Genomic DNA, 23,090 nt, shown 5'->3' on the forward strand with positions numbered 1-23,090 from the left:
CTCACCCCATTGTGGGGATTTGAACCGCCGACCTTCTGATTGGCAAGTTCTAAGCTCTGTGGTTTAACCCACAGTGCCACCCGCATCCCCGACAAGCTGAGGACATACACCTAAAACAATTGGGGGGGGGGGAAATGTGTAAATTATGGTGATGCCGAGTTCGATACGGAAGCTAAAAGTACTGCATTATGAGTAGGAGAAGCATGTGGTCAAAATACTTGAAAAAGCCCCTTCCCTGTTGTGATGACATGCTTTTTTTTCTTATCCTTTTGCTCACGGTTTCACTCTTTTTCAGCAAGACAGCTGTTACGGTCATAACCTGACCTATAATACATATTATGAGTTCCACTTCCTCATGTTTTTGTCGCTGAAACCAAATATTGCTCTTCAGTTTCCTGTACGGTCTATTTACCAAGCAAGGCTTGGTACCAAGGGTTTTCACATCGCTGAGCTTTATGTTTGCTGTGGTTTATTCCCCCCACCCTGCCCCACATCTGACTTTGGTGTCATAGAGGCAGGTACCATGACGCAGGGAAAAGAACCAAGACTTAGCTCTCCCACTTTCCATTTTACCTTTCAGCCCCCAATAAGCATATCTGAACCTCTTCTGGGTTCGCTTTGCTCATCTTCCTTTGGTGCGCTAAGACCCTGAAGAACCCTAAACAAGCTATATTTCCCAGGGGGTTTTTGGGGTAGCCGTGATTGTTTCAAGTGGTAAGATCATACTTTAAATGTTTGGTGCAGTAGCAATGGAGAAGCATAACAGAACGACTTCAAAAACAGAATGATATGTGGATGGTCCAGTATAAATCCACCACTTTGCACTATTCTTGCACGTAGGTAAAGGGTAAAGGGGCCTCTGACCATTAGGTCCAGTTGCGGATGACTCTGGGGTTGTGGTGCTCATCTGGCTTTATTGGCTGAGGGAGCCAGTGTACAGCTTCCAGGTCATGTGGCCAGCATGACTAAGCCGCTTCTGGCGAACCAGAGCAGCGCACGCCATTTACCTTTCCGCCGGAGCAGTACCTATTTATCTACTTGCACTTTGATGCACTTTCGAACTGCTAGGTTGACAGGAGCAGGGACTGAGCAACAGGAGTTCACCCCGTGGCGGGGATTTGAACCGCCGCCCTGCTGATTGGCAAGCCCTAGACTGTGGTTTAACCCACAGTGCCACCCGCGTCCCTCATTCATGCACTTAACTGTGCATAAAAATGCATATATTAGTGAAAATTACACACACAAATACATTACAATAGGGGAAATGACTTTGCAAAAATGTGCTTCTTAGGGAAAACTGCATACAAAAACGTGTATTTTAGGATCAGCATTAAAATGCTGATGAATTTTCACGAGAACTTTAAACAAACATCAATAAATCACAAACTAATGTGGAAATGTGAAGAACTGAATTTAAGATTGGGAAAGTGAAGTACATACCGAAATGGACAGATTTACTCATCCTTAACCAAAGCATCTCAGATTGCTGACTAAGCAAATCAGATCTCATCGTGCTGTGAATCTCCATGTTCCCGCCAAACTTTCATGTCAGCCAGTTATGGGGAGGCACAGATCAAACGATCAAAACAATCTACATTGTCAGCTGTTCTAATTGTCTGGGTGGAGAGATCACTCACAATCCGGTAGCTGTATTCTGTCAGCAAGCTGGTGTTGATTACACCTGTACGCTGATCTTAATTCTGCATATTTCACTGTGGAGAGAAATCTTATTTTTTGGCAGGGATCCAGCTTGTGGCTTTTCTGTATTACTGATGTGTATAGTGTTTCTGTGACAGTTGTTTGTCTAGAAACGCCAGCACTTTCCAGTTTTGATTGCTCAATCAAGCAGCCGGGTTTTTTTAGCCCGGGGGAGGGGCGACAGTGAGCCATAGGAATGGATTGTCCTTCCTTATAGGCTTTCAGTGTTCAAGAATCTCTTGAGGTCTGTAGTGCCAGGAACATGAGCTGAGACATAAGTGGAATGTATTTTGTCTGTGTTTTTGAATAGCACCTCCCTGCCAAGGTTTGATTTTTGAAATTAGATAACACTTAGGGCTGCTTCAGACAATTGTGTGCATCACTCGACCTCGGTTATCTCTGACTACTAACTACCACCTGATGAGGACTTGCAGCAGAATGTGTCAGCTGATTTCCACTGAATTGTGTTTTAAGGCAACATATAATGATATGACAGTTCTGTAATGGGTCATTCACACATATAAGGAATGATATTTGATACTCTGGGTCATGGGCGAAGCCAGGATTTTCGTTGCGGCAGGGAAGGCCTTTTGTTGGGGGGGCTGGGAAGAACTTTAGCTATGTATTTTTATTGATTTTCATTTATTTAAGGGGGTGCAGGGAGCGGCATCTGCCCCTCCCTGCCCCCCCGTCCAGATTCCAAGTTCTTTTCATGCTTTTCTTCCACAGTTACACCCCTTTCACACTCACAGGCATGCCTAATCCATGTTTAAAGTGAAGCGAAATTGATTTAAAAACACACAACAAAACCATGCATGCACACACCTCTCTGTTTAGCTGCACAATTGAAGCTCAGCACAGAGGCAAAAATTAGACTAAGGGTAACTTTGTTTCTGCCATTCTTCTTTCTTTCATCAACACCATTCTGCCCCTGTCCCCGCCCCCTTTATATTGTTAAAGGTGTCCCACATCTCTAAGCAGGACTAAGTTTCAGGAGTACAGTGGTACCTCGGGTTAAGAACTTAATTCGTTCTGGAGGTCCGTTCTTAACCTGAAACTGTTCTTAACCTGAAGCACCACTTTAGCTAAAGGGGCCTCCTGCTGCCGCCGCGCCGTTGGAGCACGATTTCTGTTCTCATCCTGAAGCAAAGTTCTTAACCTGAAGCACTATTTCTGGGTTAGCGGAGTCTGTAACCTGAAGCGTCTTTAACCTGAAGCGTATGCAACCCGAGGTACCACTGTACAGCACTTACATCAGGTTTGGTTTCCTTTGGAAAGATACAACTGAAGGTTTATTATCAACGTTCCATTGATCAGGTTGCACTTCTTATATCGTAAATATACACAAATGCCTTAAGCAAGTAATATTTCCCCCTATGTTATGCATGTTTATTTAGAAGTACTATAACGGGAGGCAGTGGAAGACAGGAGTGCCTGGCATGCTCTGGTCCATGGGGTCACGAAGTGTTGGACACGACTAAACGACTCAGGGGCGTCTTACCCATAGAGGCTAGTGGCGCGGGGTGCCAGGGTGCCAAGTTCTGGAGGGTGCCAGGGAAGAGGCAGAGGCTGGATGCAGTGCCTCCCGGCATCAGCTCGCTGCCCTTGCCCGCCTCTGCCATGCTGCGGCAAAGCAGCGCCGCGCTCGGAGCCTCCATCTGCCGTGGCCAGCTGAGCCAGGAGGCGCCGCGTCCAGCCTCCACCTCTTCCCCTCCGGAGGAGCCGCCCTCCAGCTGCTATCTGCCTCCTCCAGCTCCGCCATCCTCCCTAAAAAACTCTGAGAAATGGGGGGGGGGGATTAAAGAAGGAGGAAAATGGAAATTGAAACCATATGAAGAAGTGAAAGAGCATGTTAATGATTGGTTACATTATTATCAGGTGAATGAAGTGTTTAAACAAGATATCAAAGAAAATAGTTTCTGTGAAAAAGAATCGAGGTTTCAACAAGAAATATTGAATAATGATTTTAAAATTCTGTCAAAAATGTATAAATTACTGCTTGAATGGCACTTGAAAGATGAGGAGGTAAAATCAGTTATGATTCATTGGGCAAAAGACTTAGGATATAATATTCAGTTAAGTGATTGGGTCAAATTATGGAAAGAAGGTTTAGGATTTACTGCATGTAATGCATTAAAAGAAAACGTGATGAAGATGATGTATAGATGGTACATCACACCAGTTAAGTTAACAAAAATGTATAAAGTCAGTAATAAATGTTGGAAATGTAACGAAAAAGAAGGATTATTTTATTATATGTGGTGGGAATGTAAAAAGGTGAAATGCTTCTGGGAGATGATATATAATGAGTTGAAAAAAATGTTGAAATATACTTTTATTTAAAAACCGGAAGCATTCCTTTTAGGTATTGTTGGAAACTATATAAACAGGAAAGATTGTAAGTTGTTTTTATATGCAGTAACAGCAGCAAGAATATTATTGGCCCAAAAATGGAAGCAAGAAGAACTACCAACATTAGAAGAATGGAGGTTGAAATTGATGGACTACGCAGAATTAGACAAACTAACAGGAAGGATCCGAGACCGGTGGGACCAGAGGTTTACCGAAGACTGGACTAAATTTACTGAGTATTTGAAAAGTATTTGTAATGATCAGATTACGTTTGTAGGACTACAGAAAGTTCTGTGAGGAGTAATTTAAGAAATATTGTAAAAATGGAAAGGGAGAAATGATTTGTTAGAAAAGGTAAAGGCAATATTAAGTTAAGAATTGCAGGAGAAATAATCAAGACGGAAGGCTGTCAGAGATGCTGAAGGAAGTCCAAACAAGGACATATGTATAATAATTTGTGTGGTATGTCTTAAAAAGTTTTGTATGCTAAGAATAATAAAAAATATTATTAAAAAAAGAGAGAGAAATTGGGGGGGGGCGGAAGGAGCTTTGCACCACGGCGCCGGATATGCTTAAGACGGCCCTGAAATGACTAAACCACAACAACAACATAAGAACCACTGCATGAAATGGGGTACACCCAGGGCATAGGACTGCCAGTGGGTGGCTGTGTGAGGAGTAGAGGGAAAGCAGTAGACTGGGATTTTGCGTGTAGATAAGTAACAGTAACAACAGCTTTTCACTTGGATTTTAGAAGATCACATGATTTAAAAGCGAAAAAAGATCCTATACTTAAAAGATCATAATGCTCCTAAAACATATTATCGTATTTGACGGTTAAAAAGGTAACTCATCAGTTGCAACTCGTGAATGGCAGAGATCGCAACGTCCATCGTCTAGCGCACAATCAAGTCATAAGTAGGTTCCACTAGGTTATGTAGGACTTCTTCCCACATAGGTTTGTATTCATATCTGTTAGTGTTGTAGTCATAGACATCACAGAAGAGAGCAGTGCTGCTTTTCTAGACAAAGAGGTGCCGGAACTTACAATGAACGCCTCCCTTGTTCTCTTATAATGGCAATGGTGCCCACCTGAGAAGTGCTGGGGGGGGGGTAGCCCTACAGATAAGGGAGCCTCAGACCCAGTGTAACCCTCCAGGCTTCTCTTTCTGATCTTCAAGACTCTTCCCCAAGCCACCTCCCATCTTCCTAGGCCACACATCTCACTGGTCCCTCTCCACATACCCCTGGAGTGCTTTTGCCTACACCTACCTCACTGTACAGGGACGCAGGTGGCGCTGTGGGTTAAACCACAGAGCCTAGGATTTGCCAATCAGAAGGTCGGCGGTTCGAATCCCCGCGACGGGGTGAGCTCCCGTTGCTCGGTCCCTGCTTCTGCCAACCTAGCAGTTCGAAAGCACGTCAAAGTGCAAGTAGATAAATAGGTACCGCTCCGGCGGGAAGGTAAACGGCGTTTCCATGCACTACTCTGCTTTGCCAGAAGCAGCTTAGTTATGCTGGCCACATGACCCGGAAGCTGTATGCCAGCTCCCTCGGCCAGTAAAGCGAGATGAGCGCCGCAACCCCAGAGTTGGCCATGGCTGGACCTAATGGTCAGGAGTCCCTTTACCTTTACCTTACCTCACCGTACAAGTCACAGCCGTTGCTCCACCCACTTTTTTCTTTGGGCCACCCGTATTGGACCCGTCCTCACATCCAGCACTGGCATGTGGCCCTCAGGCTGGAAAAAGCTCCCCCACACCCCTGGTATACAGATAATCCTCCAGAGTTCCTTAAGTCAATATGTACATTTTATCAATCCTATTTGACTTCTAGGGACTTAAGGAAAGAGGAGGTGAAATGAAAGCCAAGGAATAGCAACTCTAGTAAATAAGCATATACACTACGTTAAAACAAACACCCAATGATATAAGTGCATCACCAAAAAATCCCCAACAGAAAAAGAGCAATGGGCAAAATAAGGTCAAATATCAGAACATAGGGAGTGACCCTGAAAAATACAGAAATAAGACTCGTATATAGGAGGCCCTTGAGTAAAATGTTAAAGTTTGATACTTTTCATATATGTATATATACTGTATGTATATGTATGTATACACACACACACACACACACACACACACACTGTATACATATATGTGTGTGCATGTGTTTAATACTTTTCTCATATATATATATATATATATATATATATAGTATATATAATTATATATATAACTTTCATATGTAAAAATTTTTATATAAAAGTTTAATACATACATGTGGATATGTATAAGGGATACGTATATGTGTGTGTGTGTGTGCGCGCGTGTGTATATACAGTACATATATATATATATGTGTGTGTGTGTGTGTGTGTATGTGTGTGCGTGCGTGTGTGTGTGTGTGCCTTTCTTTCCCTTTCTCCCGCTCTCCCTGAAGGCATTAAACAATAATAACACCTCGGCTTGCGGCCTCCTTTCTGTAGAGGAACCTCAACGCCGCGGCCCCTCTGCCTCTCGCGCCTTGTTTCCTCCGTGACGGGAACGCTTTGGCTAATGCACAGCTCCAGAGCGGCAGGACTTCAAAGTACTTCCGGAGGTTGTGCACTTTCTGCTTCCGGATCCCTTGGCCGAGGTGGGGGAGAGAGAAACGTTGCCTGTTTTACGGTAAACCCCCCCACCCACCCCCACCCCTTATGCACGGCAGAGAAGAAGGTCACGGCTGTGGGTTGAGGCCAGGAGTTGGTGGTGGGGTTGCCAAGTTTTGAACTCGTTGCTGCAGCTGTGCCTTTCGCACTGAATAATACCTGGTCTCCGTTCCTTGAAAAGCTTCGCCGGCTGAATTCCACGTATCGCTATAGATGGGGAAGGCGCAAGGGCAGGGATGCTGTCGTCGTTTCCTAGCCAGTGATATTATTTATGAAATAATAATAATAGCAGCACAGTGATACTGGTCTAAGGTTGCCAGAGGGAGGCGAGGGCAACCCCGGTTCTTGCGAGAGAAACATTGGCGGCAGAGATGGATGGAGATGGTGAAAGAGCAACTTACGTTCGTGTTTCTGGTGTTTCGGGTTGCAGGTGCAAATAAGGACTGGAAACTTGCTGGGGAAACAAACCGTCTTGGGAAGAGATGGAGCTTGTGGCGGGGGGTGGGTGGGTGGTGGGTGAGGAGTGTGGTGGCCAGGTGAAAAAGTGGCCAGGGCTCCAGCACCTGAAACCATTGCGTAGAAGAGACGGATTAAGCGCTTGCAGCATTTTGTGCAATGTTATAGCTACTGGCTGACATTTCGCCCTTCGGTATGATTAAAAGGGGTTGCATCTGGGCGCCGGAAGGGGAGCAGGGAGGACCACTCAGAAAGAAGGCTTACGAAGGTGCAGTCAGAAGGAAGCCCCACTGAACTTTCACTTACTCCATGGTAAGTGTGTGTGTAGGATTGCAGCCTAGGGTAAATAAGTCAGAGTACTTGTGAGCCAGATAAGTCTTTGAGCGGTAGAGGAGAATGCAGCTGTCAAATCAGTGATATTGAGGTGGGAAGTGTTTTAAAATTGGCAGAGAGGATATTGTGTAATGCAGTAGGTGTGCAAAATGGAGATCTAGTGCAACCGCTAAAGACTAAAATGTTGGAGGACACTATAGTGAGTTGTTAGTTGGGGTGTTTTGTGTCTTTCATTGAGGGACACTGAACTGTGAGACTTTCAGGTACTATGCTGCTGATACCTCTCCAGAACTTTTTAAAAATAGGATTCTTAATGTTTCTAATCCTTGTATTAATTGCTCTGCTGGGGAGTTTGAGATTTGTTGTGTGTTGGGGATTTTAAGTCAGAATGGTCTTTGGGGAAATGGGAACACAGGCAGGAATGAAGTTGTCTGGGAGGAATTTCTTGATATTAATTAGTGATATCATTTGATGTTTCTCCTGCAAGACTTAAGTTCTGCTGCAGACTCTTATTCCTGTATTTGTTTGGGAATAGCAGCTAGTATTGGCACTGATAAATGCGTTTTGGGCATTTTTACAGGAAGATAGCATGGGGAGCAATTATTTCCCCACCACTACTTGGTTTGTAAGGGGAAAGGGATTGAGGGTGATGTGGAGGCGATTCTCAAGTAGAGTTTTTAAAAAGCTATCAGATGTTTAGATCATTTTAGTGATTGTATGTGCTGTTGGGGAGGGGCCAGTGCTCAAGGATGGTGGCACTTGTAGTCCAGCAACCTCTGGAGGGCCGCAGTTCTCCCCCCATATAGATGCTAGCGAAATGGTTCGCTAACCTCCACTAGGTGGCAGTTGTACATCTTGTGCCATTAAACAACAGAAGAAACCACTTCTGTTGCTGGTTTCTTAGGGTGTATCTGACCTTTCCTTCTTGGGAGTGTGGCTCATAATGAATGTATCCCTCCCCAAGGATCTTGGTGTGACTGAGATCCTAGACTTCAAAATAAGGAGAACTTGAGAGCTGGCATCCCATGAAAGAAGGCACACCTAAGAACACCAGGCTGGGTTGTGGGACAATTGGTAATTGATACCTTGGCATGACAGGGATGTGGGTGGCGCTGTGGGTTAAACCACAGAGCCTAGGACTTGCCGATCAAGGTGACAGGGTGAGCTTCCGTTGCTCGGTCCCTGCTCCTGCCCACCTAGCAGCACGTCACAGTGCAAGTAGATAAATAGGTACTGCTCCGGCAGGAAGGTAAACGGAGTTTCTGTGTGCTGCTCTGATTCGTGAGAAGCGGCTTAGTCATGCAGGCCACATGACCTGGAAGCTGTACGCCGGCTCCCTTGGCCAATAAAGCGAGATGAGCGCAGCAACCCCCGAGTTGGTCACGACTGGACCTAATGGTCAGGGGTCCCTTGGCATGACAGTGAGAGCTCCTTGGTATTTAGGATGAGCAGGAAAAAAAGAATAGACAGTTTCATCCTGTTTGTTTAACACTGGGGAATTGCAGGAGGTGCAGCTTGTCTTTCTGGGGGTTTGTAAAGCTGTACCTGTTGAAAATCGCTCTGCTGCACAATAATTAAAGGTACAGGAACCAGTAGCAAAATATTTTATGAATGGGACATGAGTCTGCCTGCAGTAGATTTGGGAATGTAGCTGGGGGATAGATTTGGAGATGTTAAAAGTAGGATTCTTGAATATCCAGAGAGGAATCTTTGAATCCTCCAGTTAAGAAGGTGGGTGCAGCCTGTTGAGCCACCCTATGAACATTTCCTGAGCTTTCTGTCCATCTACCCCATTCCCCCCTCCTTAATTCTCCCCCTTCCAACCCTGTGGCTCTGCATCCATATCCAACACAGTCCATGAGCTTTTTTGTGTCTAGTACTGTATTGGATCAGGCCCTGACAACATGCTTAACCAAAACATATCTTTATGAAGGTAGGGAGGAGCTGCCGGCTTCTTCCTGGATTGCCCATCTAAGTTGGCATGACGCGCCATGGCAAGAACTGCACAGCAGGAGCTGTTTACACCTACCATGAAAAGAAAAAGGACACAGGTGAGGAGGCTGCTTTCTGTAGGACTCTGGATTGAGACTTGAAAGGTGTCGTCAGTGCTGTAGGGGGAGCCTTGTGCTACGATGGCAGTGGTGGGGCTGCAGGTGAGGACCCAAGGATTCTGAATGAAGGGGAAGCCCTGGCTAGGTTTGGGAGAACAAAATTGTAAGTTGGGGTGACTAAAACCAGGACTGTTGCTAGATAGGGAAGTTGAGGCAGTACTTGAATCTACAGGGAAAGCTGGGGGTGGGGGTCCTTAGTGAAATCTACAAGCCCTACTACTATCCAACTCTCCCTAATTGTGAAAATGGTTCTCCTTCCCCATAGCCTTCATAAAAGCAGTGGTTTAAGGGGCCTACCACAAAAGCTTGGGACCAGCAGCCTCCCTTTCACCATTATGGAATTTGAGCACTGCTCCAGGGCTAGTGCAGTGAGAGAATAAAGGTCAAAACAGGGAGGCAAATCACTGGTACGTTTGCTTATAGCCAGGTGAGAATTGGGAGAAGCTCCGGGATAGTCAAATTGGGCACACCCTGTGGTCTGATTTAACACCACCCAGTGTTTCATTGAAACTCAGGTGGAAATTAAGCTATGCAACTCCAGGCTAATTCCGCCTTCTCTATTACTGTAGGAGATTATGGGTTGCCAGCCCTTAAACTGTTAGCAATCAGGTGAGCAGTCCTGAGCAGGTCACTTGACAACCTGGGCTTTTCTGGGCAGATATTTTACCAACTGTTTTCCCTTTCTGGATTTAGAGATTTAGCAGAGCCACTTAGGCAGGCAGGCTCTTTTCATTAATGTGACCTTAATGTGACCGTTGCTCCCCCCCCCCTTTCCCCAGCTGCCTCTGGATACGGGACCCAGAACGTCCGTCTGAGCAAAGATGCTGTCAAGGATTTTGACTGCTGCTGCCTCTCCCTGCAGCCCTGCAAGGACCCTATTGTGACGTAAATATCTGGCAAGGCCCATGGAAGAGTGTTCAGTGTATTAAACCGAAGATCTGCTACACTACTTAACCACTTGCCTTTTTTGTAGTTCGCTAATAAAGCGGTGGATCTCTAAACCTGGATCCAACATGCATGCACACACACAAAGTTGCTTCTTTCATTGACTCGCAGAGTTAAGTGAAATAATTTTTTCACCCGTTATATATGCCTGTTGAGATAATAATATTTATGTTCTTTTTCATGCAAATTCCTGTACAGTCATACCTTGGATCTCAAATACCTTGGCTCATGAACGATCAAAACCCAGAATAGAGTGTTCTGGTTTTTGAACTATTTTCAGAAGCCGAACGTCCGGCGCTTCTTCCTTGGCTTCCGATTAGCTGCAGGAGCTTCCTGCAGCCAATCAGAAGCCATGCTTTGGTTTCCGGATGTTTTGGAAGCTAAACGGACCTCTGGTACAGATTCCGTATGACTTCCAAGGTACGACTGTAGAGTCAAATTCTCTTCTGCCGCTGGGAAGCGGTGATTACATTCCCATTTCACAGATGGCAAATTGTGCCTAACATGTCCATAACTGAGCAGGAACTTGAACCCCAACCAAAGTCTGGTATTTATCACAGGACTATAATGTCCCTTTCTGCTGTAGAATGATATCTTGGTTTGGTGGCATGACCTCCCAGGTGTACCCTTGACCTGTGGGGTTCATATGGATACTCCTATGGTGCTCTGCAGCTTGCATGGGAGCCTTTACGGAAGTGGCATTTAATTGTGATTCTCCTCCTGCCTGTGTCCCTCTCCAGCCCTGATGGATACCTGTATGAGAAAGAAGCCATCTTAGAGTACATCCTTCACCAGAAAAAGGAGATTGCCCGGCAAATGAAGGTAACCAGAGAAGTGGCTAGTATGCTAATCTGAAGAGCCAGATTTGTATGTTCACAGCTGTCAGCTGGTTTAATAGATTGGTGAGAGAGCACTGCATCAATATTTTACAAAAGGGGAGGAGGTGGCACTCAAGAGAACTGGTAAAATGAAATATACCGTATTTTTCGCTCTATAACACGCACCAGACCATAACACGCACGTAGTTTTTAGAGGAGGAAAACAAGAAAAAAAATATTCTAAACGAAATAGTGGATATATGATTTTTGTGGTTCATGCTGTGGCCACAGACATGTGATCTGACAGTGAGTTTGGAGTAGCCCAATGCAAAAATCCTGAGGATCCATGTGGATCCATGCTTTGTAACCACGGAGGAGGGAAGGAAGGGGAACCATGGATCCTCTGCTCACGACTGCAGCAGATCCCCCCCGCCACCCGCAGGCATTCACTCCATAACACGCACAGACATTTCCCCTTACTTTCTAGGAGGAAAAAAGTGAGTGTTATGGTGCAAAAAATACGGTATATGCCAAGCCACATGGAAACCCGGCTAGTTGAAGTAGAGGTCTTTTTAATCTGCTACGTTTGTTTTCTCCCCTGCCTCCAAGGAGCTCAGGCTGGGGCTTCCATCTTTGTTAAGAAGCTGTGTGAAATAGGTTTGCCTCGTGTAGCCCCCTTCCTTTGGGGACGCTCTCCTGTGTGCCTTGCTTCTGACCCAGTGCAAGACAGCCATATAGGGCAGGGAAGAGGGCACTTAAAACATCACTCTTGCTCCAGTGCCTTCAACAGGAATTGCCTCTAAGAACCAGGAGCCATTGATGCCATCTTCCCAGTGAGGCCTACTAGCCTAAGGGGAGGACTTCACAGAAGGGTATAACAGAAAGTGTAGTGAGAACTTTAGAACTGTGATGGTTTAAAAAGGTAAAGGGACCCCTGACCATTAGGTCCAGTCGTGGATGACTCTGGGGTTGCAGCGCTCATCTCGCTTTATTGGCCGAGGGAGCCGGCGTACAGCTTCCGGGTCATGTGGCCAGCATGACTAAGCCGCTTCTGGCGAACCAGAGCAGCGCACAGAAACGCCATTTACCTTCCCGCTGGAGCGGTACCTATTTATCTACTTGCACTTTGACGTGCTTTCGAACTGCTAGGTTGGCAGGAGCAGGGACCGAGCAACGGGAGCTCACCCCGTCGCGGGGATTCGAACCGCCGACCTTCTGATCGGCAAGTCCTAGGCTCTGTGGTTTAACCCACAGCACCAATTGTTGCTTAATAGGGTGGTTTTCAAAATTTTTTTTAATGTAAAGTGCTTAAGGTGGTACTCCAAAACAGCTGAAGGCTGCTCTGTGCTTTTTGCTGAATTCTTTTCATGCCCAATGCCTGTTCTCTCTCTTCACTTTCTCACTTGGATCATGGCAAGGAGTGTGCCCCTTCCGTATTTCAGCAGGAGAGCTTTGTCTTTGTCATGACAGTTTTTATTCCTGTGCAAAACTGCAGGCCTATGAAAAGCAGAAGAATGAGAAGAAGACGGAGTTGGCAGAGTTGAGCAAGGCTGCCAAAGAGTCCAAGGTGAAGAATTTCCTTGACAAAGAGATGAGCATTGTCAGCAAACCTCTCAACCCCTTCGATCGCAAGGCGGGTAAGTGCGGAAGAGCAGAGGATTTGGGACAGGGCCGAGTGACAAAAGTGTGAGAAATAAGAAAAGTGTAAAGAAAGTGAATGACACCTCCCAGTTACTCCTTAGACAGAGCCATGTACATCTTACCTGTGCTTCATAGTCATTTCCCCCACCCTTTTCCGTTCTGGTCCTATCTGTTCGGCAGCAATGAAGTGTTTTTAGAGATGCTCTTTGTTTTTCTTTGGGTTTTGGCAGTGCCCTAAAACACAACACTGTGGCTCTGGATCACATGCTGTCCGCAGTTCATCTCTCATTGCCACAATCACACTTTTTTCACCCTGGTTTAAAGCTCTTCCCACATCTCCACAGCACCCCCTATTCTTTGTAGCTCTCCGGCTTTCAGCCTCTTTGAATATTTGTCTCAAACCCACACAACTCCTCATGTGTGAAGTGAAACTCCTGGGGGAATTGTGGGTGGCCACAATGAGGTGTAAAGCCTTCTCCCAAGCATGGAGCAAAGAGGGTTGCATGGTCGTGGGTACCTACTGAGTTTTGTTACGGTGTTTAAAGCTCTTGCTGGGGGTTGTGGTCAACTGGACTACCAGGGTTCAGCTTCAGGGATGCCTAAGTCAGTACGTGCTGGATCCTGTCAAAAACTCAGCAGGACAAGTCTGCAGGTGAGCTCCAGTGTCCCTAACCTTGTACAGTAGGGTTAGGGAATCCTTTTTCACTTGGAGGGCTAGATCTTTATCTCCCTGCACCCCTGCAAGCTAACTTCGACAGAGGGTGGGGCCACCCACCTGTCATTCATCTGACATCACGATGTGTTCAGGGGTCTAATAGGTGGGATGGGACTGTTCCGCCAGTGCATTCCCCACAAGGAGTGAAGCAGCAGGACTGAACTCTCTGCTCACTAGCTGGTACAATCCTGTTCTCTTCAGGGGTCTGCTGTGTCAGCATGTACCCTGAAGGGAACACAATGGCAAAGGGACCCGGAAACTACAACTAATCCAGAATGCGGCAGCTAGACTGGGAGTGGCCGCCGAGACCATATAACACTGAAAGACCTACATTGCTCCCAATACGTTTCCAAGCACAATTCCAAATGTTCGTGTTGACCTTTAAAGCCTTAAACGACCTTGGCCCAGTATACCTGAAGGAGTGTCTCTATCCCCATCGTCCAGCTCGGACACTGAGGTCCAGCTCCGAGGGCCTTCTGGTGTTTCCCTCACTGCGAGAAGTGAAGTTACAGGGAACCAGACAGAGGGCCTTCTCAGTAGTGGCGCCCACCCTGTGGAACGCCCTCCCATCAGATGTCAAGGAAATCCTTCTCAGTAGTGGCGCCCACCCTGTGGAACGCCCTCCCATCAGATGTCAAGGAAATAAACAGTTATTTGACTTTTAGAAGACATCTGAAGGCAGCCCTGTTCAGGGAAGTTTTTAATGTTTTTTATTATTATCATTAATTCTGTTGGGAGCCGGCCAGAGTGGCTGCGGAAACCCAGCCAGATGGGTGGGGTATAAATAATAAATTATTATAATTAATATTATTATTATTATTAAGCACTCCGCAGGATCGAACCTTTTCCCCTGCTTGTTGGCTGATATCCCCCAGTGGCCTCCACTGGCTGTGGCTGTGGTTTGGGAGAAATGTCCACATGGGCCAAGACTGGCCTGGATGTTGAAGGTTTTCTGCTCCTGCTATACAGCCGTGTCTTCCCACACACCACCTTAGATTTACACCTCTTTCTTGGGAACCTATGGGACTTAATAACTGCCCTGTTCTGTGGATTACAGGAGATGCTCAGCCTGGACCCAGCAATGAAGAGAAAGCCAAGCAGCTGCCCAGCTTTTGGATTCCTTCGCTGACCCCAGAGGCCAAGACGAAAGTCATTCCGAAGCCAGTGAGTTCCTTTTGTCATTCCTTTTCCCGGCTCACGCATTGCCCCGTCTTCCTTAGGGAGTGTCTGCACTACAAATCTAAACCAATTTACCTGTCACAGTGTCTCCAACACACCCAGAAAATTGAAACTCTTGGAATAGAGAACTTCTGTCATGGTCACAAAACTGCACTTCCAGAGTTCTTGGGAGAAGTCCTGAGGTGTTAACTGCATTGAGCTGGTTGCTGTCTTTGAGATTAGGAAGATACTGTCTTCCAGTTGAGATGGTCCTTTTTTGTCATTTGTTTTTTCCCTCCTGTGTGGCTGTGGAGTTGAAAGGTATTGAAATTGAAACTGAAATACTTTATTGTCACTTGTACAACTCGTATACAGTGAGATTACACGAGCACCCTCCACTCAGCTCTCTTAGTCTTAATTCCCCTCGTTTACTGATGCACACCCACCCTACCCGAAAGTCAGTTGCCCTGTTGTTATCTTTTCATTTAGCAGCCTAACAGCCCATGGATAGAAGCTGTTCTTTACCCTGTTGGTGCGACTAATCATGCTTCTATATCTTTTGCCTGATGGCAGGAGATCGAGAAAGTGCAGGCCAGGGTGTGAATCATCCCTGAGAATTTTCCTCACTCTCCTGAGGCAACGTTCTTCCGCTATTTCATCCAGCGGATTCATGTGACAGCCCATAATATCTTGTGCTGTATTCACCACCCTCTGTAGGCACTTCCTATCAGTTCATGTCAAACCAGCGTACCACACCACACCGTGCTGCAGTATAAAAGGACACTTTCTATTGTGGACCGGTAGAAGGAAATAATCAAATCAGAAGGGGTCCAACTAGTATATTCCGCTGCTGTGAAGCTGGCAGCACAACACATATGTCTTCTAAGAAGTAAATGCAGATAATTTCATGGAGGCTTACTCCTAGGTGAGCGAGTCCAGGACTGCCGCCTAAGAGTGTTCTGCAGGCTTAGTCGGCAAGTAGAGAGCTCCTATTAGCCCACCTCCAACATGGTCAGGGATGATGGAAGCTTTAGTTCAGCAACATCTGGAGGGCCATAGGTTTTTCACTTCCAATGTATTCTGGTGAGCAGCAGCAAAGGATTGGGTTGGGTAACCTGCACCTTCAAAGGTACCCAGGAAGCGCCACTCAATCCCAGTAACGTGAGCTGGAAATTTTTCCCCAACAGGACATTTTGCTGCTACACATTTCTATGAACATCTTTGATTTCTGAAAATGCATTGTTTCCTAAAACTCGTTTGTAATACAGTGGTACCTCGGGCTACATACGCTTCAGGTTACATACGCTTCAGGTTACAGACTCCGCTAACCCAGAAATAGTACCTCAGGTTAAGAACTTTGCTTCAGGATGAGAACAGAAATCGTGCTCCGGTGGCACGGCAGCAGCGGGAGGCCCCATTAGCCAAAGTGGTGCTTCAGGTTAAGAACAGTTTCAGGTTAAGAACGGACCTCTGGAACAAATTAAGTACTTAACCCGAGGTATTACTGTATAATGGATACAGTTCTAGTAAAACTACGCAGTTTCAAAACTGGAATTAACACCTCCCCCCCCTCCAGATGACCAACCGTATTATTTAATTAGCTGAATACACAGCTGTTTGTTGACAAACCAATTTCCAATTCAATGCTTTTTTCTTTTATTTCCTTATAATGTTTACTTTTTATGCTGTTGAGTTGACGTGTCTTAAAATTGATTCAGTTAAAACAATTTCCTACCAAAACTTGTAGTTTGCTCAACCATCTAAACCACATAAAATCCACTCTCTTGATTTCCAACCCCCCCAATAAAATATTTCAGTTACAGTACTTTTGGCTATGGGAGGTGGGGAGAATGAGATATAGTGCATACTTTTCTTTTAGATTTGATTACTAAAGCCAAATGAAACACTAACTAGATCACAATAAATTTTAGTATCAGAAGAAAATTCCCAGAAAATGTTCTGATACCTCTGATTTTTGTAAAACCCACATCCCACCTTTTTTCAGCATTTAAAGTCATGACTGTTTGATTTCATCACTATTTCCCCATTCTTTTTATACAAAATGATAATACAGTGGTACCTTTGGTTAAGTGCTTAATTTGTTCCGGAGGTCCGTTCTTAACCTGAAACTGTTCTTAACCTGAAGCACCACTTTAGCTAATGGGGCCTCCTGCTGCCGCGGCGATGCCGGAGCACAATCTCTGTTCTCATCCTGAAGCAAAGTTCTTAACCCGAGGTACTATTTCTGGGTTAGCGGAGTCTGTAACCTGAAGTGTATGTAACCTGAAGCGTCTGTAGCCCGAGGTACCACTGTATAAGTAACTTGCATTGTACTCTTACTTTACTTGCATGGGATGGGGAATAAATAAATTGAGAGAGGAGGAAACTCACTTTCGAGTTACAGTTGTACCTTGGTTTCCAAACAGCTTAGTTCTTGAACGTTTTGGCTCCCGTACGCCGCAAACCCGTGTTCTGGTTTGAGAACTATTTTTGGAAGCTGAGTGTCCAATGGGGCTTCTGTGGCTTCCTGCAGCCAATGAGAAACCGTGCTTTGGTTTCTGAAGGTTTTCAAAGTTGAACGAACTTCTGGAACGGTTCTGTTTCACTTCCAAGGTACGACTGTATTTATTTCCCCAACCCAGCTGCACACTGCTGTGATTGCAGGCTTACCCAGCCCTCACATTGCCTTCCCAAAGCCAGGTCAAAAGCCCTCCGCCTTGCAGAGGCAGGGGGCCACTTCCAGGGGTCCCTGGTTTTATGCGTTTCTGCATGCACCTCCAGAATCAAACCCTCACAAAAGATGCAAGTTACCTGTATTAAGGTTTAAGCCAAAATTAATTTTTCCAACCACGCATTAAGTTCCCCTTTCCTCTGCTTCAAAACACTTGCATAACTTGATTTATATTTGAATGTCCTGTGCAGGAGGGAGTCTTCCTATTGGCCCGAGTTCTTTCTTTTCTGATAGATTAAAAGTTAACCTTAGGGAGGGGAAGATTTTGGCCACGGGGAAGTTTCTGTTGAATTTTGTTCACTTTGATCAGTGCAGGCTGGAGTGTGCCCAGTTCTGATTCGCTGGCCATGAGTAGCTTCTGCTTCCAGGGTTATTCCCAGGATTTTAATATCTTGCGTCTCAAAATCTTCAGTATCTTGAATATTTGACCAAGCTCTGTAGCGTCCTGGAATAGATGGGTGTGTGTGTGTGTTTCAGACAGAGTGTCAATATTTGCTCTAACCCATTTGCCTCTATTGTTTCTAATTCCTACTCTGCCTCTCAACTTGCTGTGCTCTTTGTCATTCTAGGACAAGTGTGTGTACTGTCCCATGAGTATGAAACCCCTGAAGTTGAAGGACCTGATCCCGGTGCATTTCACCCCAGTGGATGCTAGCGTGGATCGAGTAGGGCTGATCAACCGGCAGGACCGCTACGTGTGTGCCGTCACACGAGACATGCTTGGAAACTCTGTCCCGTGTGCTGTTTTGCGTCCATCGTGAGTGATGGGATGGGACATCTCAGGGATGGCAGGTCTTCTTTTTTAAAAAAGTTTTTATTTATACTTTTCAAGTTTATACTTTTCGTTAGTTTTACAATCAATTTAACATTTCAAAATTTGACTTCTTTCCTCCTCTTTCTGCGGTTCCTTAATTATTATTTTTTAATAACTTCTGCATATCCGATTTCATTTCATTTGCTCATTTAATTATCTACTCTAAATATATGGAACATGCTGGCCACATAACCAGGAAGCTGTACACCAGCTCCCTCGGCCAATAAAGTGAGATGAGCGCCGCAACCCCAGAGTCGTTCGCGACTGGACCTAATGGTCAGGGGTCCCTTTACCTTTACCTAAATATATACTCTTGTGAAACTGCAGGTTGTCACAATAATCCTGCTAATGTTTTTATCTGTTTACAATTTATCTGTAAATACTCAGTAAACCATTTACATTCTTTTATAAAAAGTTCGTCATCTTGATATCTTACTCTTCCGGTAAGTTTCGCCATTTCTGCATATTCCACAAGTTTTTGTATCCGTTCTTCCTTTACTAGGACTTCTGCTTCTTTCCACTTTGGAACAAGTAGCATTCTTGCTGCTATAGGTACTTCTGTCCCTAAAATTCCCAAAAGAAAAGCTTCTGGGTTTTTAAAAAAATAAAAGTTATTTTGAACATCCTTTTCAATTCATTGTATATAATTTCCCAGTAAGCTTTAACCTTACCTCAAGACCACCACACATGATAAAAAGAACCTTCTTTCTCTTTACATTTCCAGCATTTGTTCGATTTAGATTTATACATTTTTGCCAATTTATTCAGTGTTAGATACCAATATATTATTTTCATATAATTTTCTCTTAAACCATAACAGTTAGGTTTCCAAGGGGTTGCTCGAGAGCAAGCAGGCAAGTACCTCCCTGCTCGGCTGTGAAGCCTTGCTTTTGATGTAAAATACACTTTATCTGTCCGGAGCGCTACTCTCCCATGGCTGACTCATTCACTGGCAGAATCCGTGAGTGGGCGGGGCTTAAACTTTCCCCAGCAAAGTAATTTCTTGACGCCCAGTCTGTGCCTCCCCTCTCTGCGTGAAACCTTACTGTGCAAGTAGGGCGTGGGTAACGGTGGACCTCTCCCCTCCCTGCTTTGCCCAGGCAAGGTGTCCTGGCAACGCCTCGCCTCCTCCGAACCCTGCAGCTCCTCTCCACTGGAGGCGTGGTTACTCTCCCCCGCCGAGGAGGAGCTGCTTCCCACGATCTTTGGGGGCTCTCTGTAATCCATCCGGCTTTTCCTCTCTCCCTCCTGAACTGATAGCAGTTCCCTGACAATAACATTATGTAAATGTTATAGGGGATGGGGCGTCTTCTGCACGTATGTGAGATATGGAATGGTTGTAAGTACTGTAGCAAAGTGTGGGAATCCAGGCCTTATACTTAGCAGCAAATAATAGGTGTGTCCTTCCTTCCTTCCTTCCTTCCCCAAAAGGGGCTCTGTAGTGACTCTGGAGTGTGTGGAGAGACTCATCAAGAAGGACATGGTTGATCCAGTGAATGGAGAGAAGCTGACTGACAAGGACATCATCGTTCTACAGCGGGTGAGAGTGAATGTCTAACCTCCTTCTGCAATCCTTCATAAACTCCCAGTGCTTTCTCAAAAACTTGAAACCACACAAAGCCCCAGGCCCAGACGACTTCACAGCAGTATTCTATAGGAAATTCAAAGAACCCCTGATGCCCTTCATGACCCACCTATTCAATGACATCACGAAAGGGGGGGCCCATCCCCAAAACCTGGACCCATTCCAAAATAGTCTCCATCCCAAAACCAATGAAAGACAACCTCAAAGTAGAATCATACCGCCCAATCTCAAGATTACAAGATATTCACATCAGTCTTGGCCAGCCGCCTAAGACTGGCTTTGTCCCTGGTCGCAGTATTACAGACCCCATCAGGAAACTACTGAACCTCATCGAACACAGCAAGGCAACTAAACTCCCACTGACAATTACGTCCCTAGACATCCTCAAAGCGTTTGATTGCTTAGAGTGGAAATACCTGTTAGCAGTACTAACCAGCATGAAATTTGGCCCCAACTTCCTACAAAGTCCTCAAACAAATATCAACCCCCAGTACTGTATTCAAGGTGTCAAAAGGCACCATTAATTCAGGGTTCATTTCACCTTCTTAGAAATTAACCCCATCTTTACTGGTCACCTGTGGCTTTGCAGGAAGAGCCATTCCACGATGCTGAAGCTCTTCAGCTATGCTTTAGGAATCACTTCTTCCCTGCCCCGTAGCCCTGCCCCATGTGATTGAAGCTACAGACAATCAACACATCCAAGTTTTCCTCAGTATTGCTAATCCCTTCAGTACAGTGGTGCTTTGGTTCTCAAACAACTTGGAACCCAAACACTGCGAACCCGGAAGTAAGTGCTCCAGTTTGGGAACTTTTTCAGAAGCCAAACATGCTACGTTTTGAGTGCCACACTTCTGTTTTGAGCGTTACGCTGACGTCTGTCTGTTTTTGCTATTTATTTTGCGTTTCCCCCCCTCTTTTTTTTTGCAGCTCTTTTTTGTTTTGTTTTTGTGACTGTGTGGAACCCAGTTCAGCTACTGATCGATTGATTGTGTGACTGCAGTACATTGTTTATAGTGTTCATTTTATGGATCAGTGGTCTTGTTAGATAGTTAACTTCATGTTAAATTGCTGTTTTAGGGGTTGTTTTTAAAAGTCTGGAACGGATTGATCCTTTTTGCCTTACTTTCTATGGGAAAGCATGCCTTGGGTTTTAAAACGCTTTGGTTTTGGAACGGACTTCAGGAACGGATTAAGTTTGATAACCAAGGCACCACCACTGTACTATGTTCACAGGATAACCCCCTGAATTTAGCTTTAAGCACCACCGTCAATTTACTCCAGTCATGTATTTGTTTACAGCATAAGCAATGTTCAAGATCTTCTCCACAAGCCAAATCCAGAAGTGTTCGGCGTTATTAGGGACTTCCAAACTACTTAACCCCATCAAAAAAAGCCCTAAAATATGTGAAGTGAATTTAGATAGCTCGACAGTCCTAGCCATTTCTATCCTGCAGCTAGCCAGAGATCCATAGTCTCCTGTGTGTCAACAAACACGATACAAAAATAAAGGGTTGTGTGCTAATGCTGGTCATACAACCAGTTAGTTGGATACAACCCAAAGCCTTGATGATCCCTGAAATTCTGCATCCCCCGTTGCCCATTTATGAAGCTTGAAGTCACGTTAAACTGATGCTTCTGTGTTTTTAATCTTGGGCAAGCTGCAAAACATTAGTTGCCAGTGCTTTTTGGCACATGGGCAATAATTCTGGTTGCATCTCTGCTTAGATCTTGTCATATTTTGGCCCTCATGCAACAAAAGACAAACCAAGGTTTCATAGCAACATGGCAGGGAGGCATCTGTGGAAGGGAGGCATAAGTGGAAGGGAAGCTTTAGTTGGGGAAGATGCAGATTCAGGAGAGAGAGGGAGAGATCACAGGAGCTCCCTATGGTGTCTGGAGGTTGTTGGTTTTTTGTAAGGGATAATGAAGGGGGAAGGGTTAAGCATCCTTCTCCCGGCTCCCAATTTCCCATTGCAAATGCACTTCTCACATGCATTAGCATCACAAGGTGAGATTGGGAGACTCTTACTTTGCCTTCTTCATCTGAGATTGGGAATCAGGGCCTGTTGCATGGCTTCACCTGGGGCCTGAGTCCCAGAACCTCTCAACATGGCAGATAAGCATTCAGAAGCAGAACAGAGACATTGTATGTCCCACAGGCAAAGCAAATTCCAAGGTCTACAGCTGCTGCCATCCATCCACATAACACCGGTCTTGAAAGACCTACATTGGCTCCCAGTACGTTTCCGAGCACAATTCAAAGTGCTGGTGTTGACCTTTAAAGCCCTAAACGGCCTCGGCCCAGTATATCTGAAGGAGCGTCTTCACCCCCATCGTTCTGCCCGGACGCTGAGGTCCAGCGCCGAGGGCCTTCTGGCGGTTCCCTCATTGCGAGAAGCAAAGCTACAGGGAACCAGGCAGAGGGCCTTCTCAGTAGTGGCACACGCCCTGTGGAACGCCCTCCCATCCGATGTCAAAGCGATAAATAACTACCTGACATTCAGAAGACATCTGAAGGCAGCCCTGTTCAGGGAAGTTTTTAATGTGTGATATTTTAGTGTATTTTTGGTTTCTATGGAAGCCGGCCAGAGTGGCTGGGGAAACCCAGCCAGATGGGCGGGGTACAAATAATATATTATTATTATTATTATTATTATTAATTAATTATCCTTGTCTTCTCTTCTTCTAGGGTGGCACAGGATTTGCAGGGTCAGGCGTGGAGCTGGAGGCCAAGAAGTCTCGCCCTGTTATGCAAGCGTAACATGTTCATGCGACTGTCTTGGTGGAAGAGAGGAACAGCCAGCATGCCGCCCTAGGCTGCCCAAGACGTGCTCCCTGAAAGCGCCGAACATTGCATTGGCTGGACTAGGTTCAGTCTTTTCTGAGCCCTTGTTTGGACTAGTTTACGGGGCAGTTCACTTGTGTTTATATATCTCTGTTCATCCCACACTTTTCAGTGCATTTCTGCCACTTCCTTAACCACGCAAAGTCTCCTTTCATTTTTTTAAAGTGGATATGTTTTGCCACGGTGACAACGCACTTTAAAAATTCTTTATAAACAGCACTGTGTCAGGGTGCAAGTC

At 45.4% G+C, this 23,090-nt stretch overlaps 1 protein-coding gene across 5 annotated transcripts; it reads left to right on the plus strand.

Annotated features, from left to right (window-relative positions):
- Nucleotides 1–6,601: 6,601 nt before the first annotated feature.
- Nucleotides 6,602–23,068, plus strand: NOSIP (nitric oxide synthase interacting protein). 5 transcript variants are annotated; one of them, XM_083470241.1, is made up of 10 exons: nt 6,680–6,719; nt 7,363–7,468; nt 9,423–9,540; nt 10,380–10,485; nt 11,286–11,367; nt 12,859–13,000; nt 14,777–14,883; nt 18,178–18,365; nt 19,854–19,962; nt 22,697–23,068. In XM_083470241.1, the coding sequence occupies exons 3-10, from the start codon at nt 9,471–9,473 to the stop codon at nt 22,766–22,768; spliced, it is 876 nt and encodes a 291-aa protein (XP_083326367.1). In that variant the 5' UTR covers nt 6,680–6,719; nt 7,363–7,468; nt 9,423–9,470; the 3' UTR covers nt 22,769–23,068. The 5 variants fall into 5 exon arrangements, with proteins under 5 accessions (XP_083326365.1, XP_083326366.1, XP_083326368.1 ...); XM_083470239.1 differs by lacking the exon at nt 7,363–7,468 and having other exon boundaries at nt 6,602–6,719; XM_083470240.1 differs by lacking the exon at nt 7,363–7,468 and having other exon boundaries at nt 6,607–6,719; nt 9,427–9,540.
- Nucleotides 23,069–23,090: the final 22 nt, after the last annotated feature.

Source organism: Podarcis liolepis, assembly GCF_965112155.1.
Source record: "Podarcis liolepis genome assembly, chromosome: 13".
NCBI lineage: Eukaryota > Metazoa > Chordata > Lepidosauria > Squamata > Lacertidae > Podarcis > Podarcis liolepis.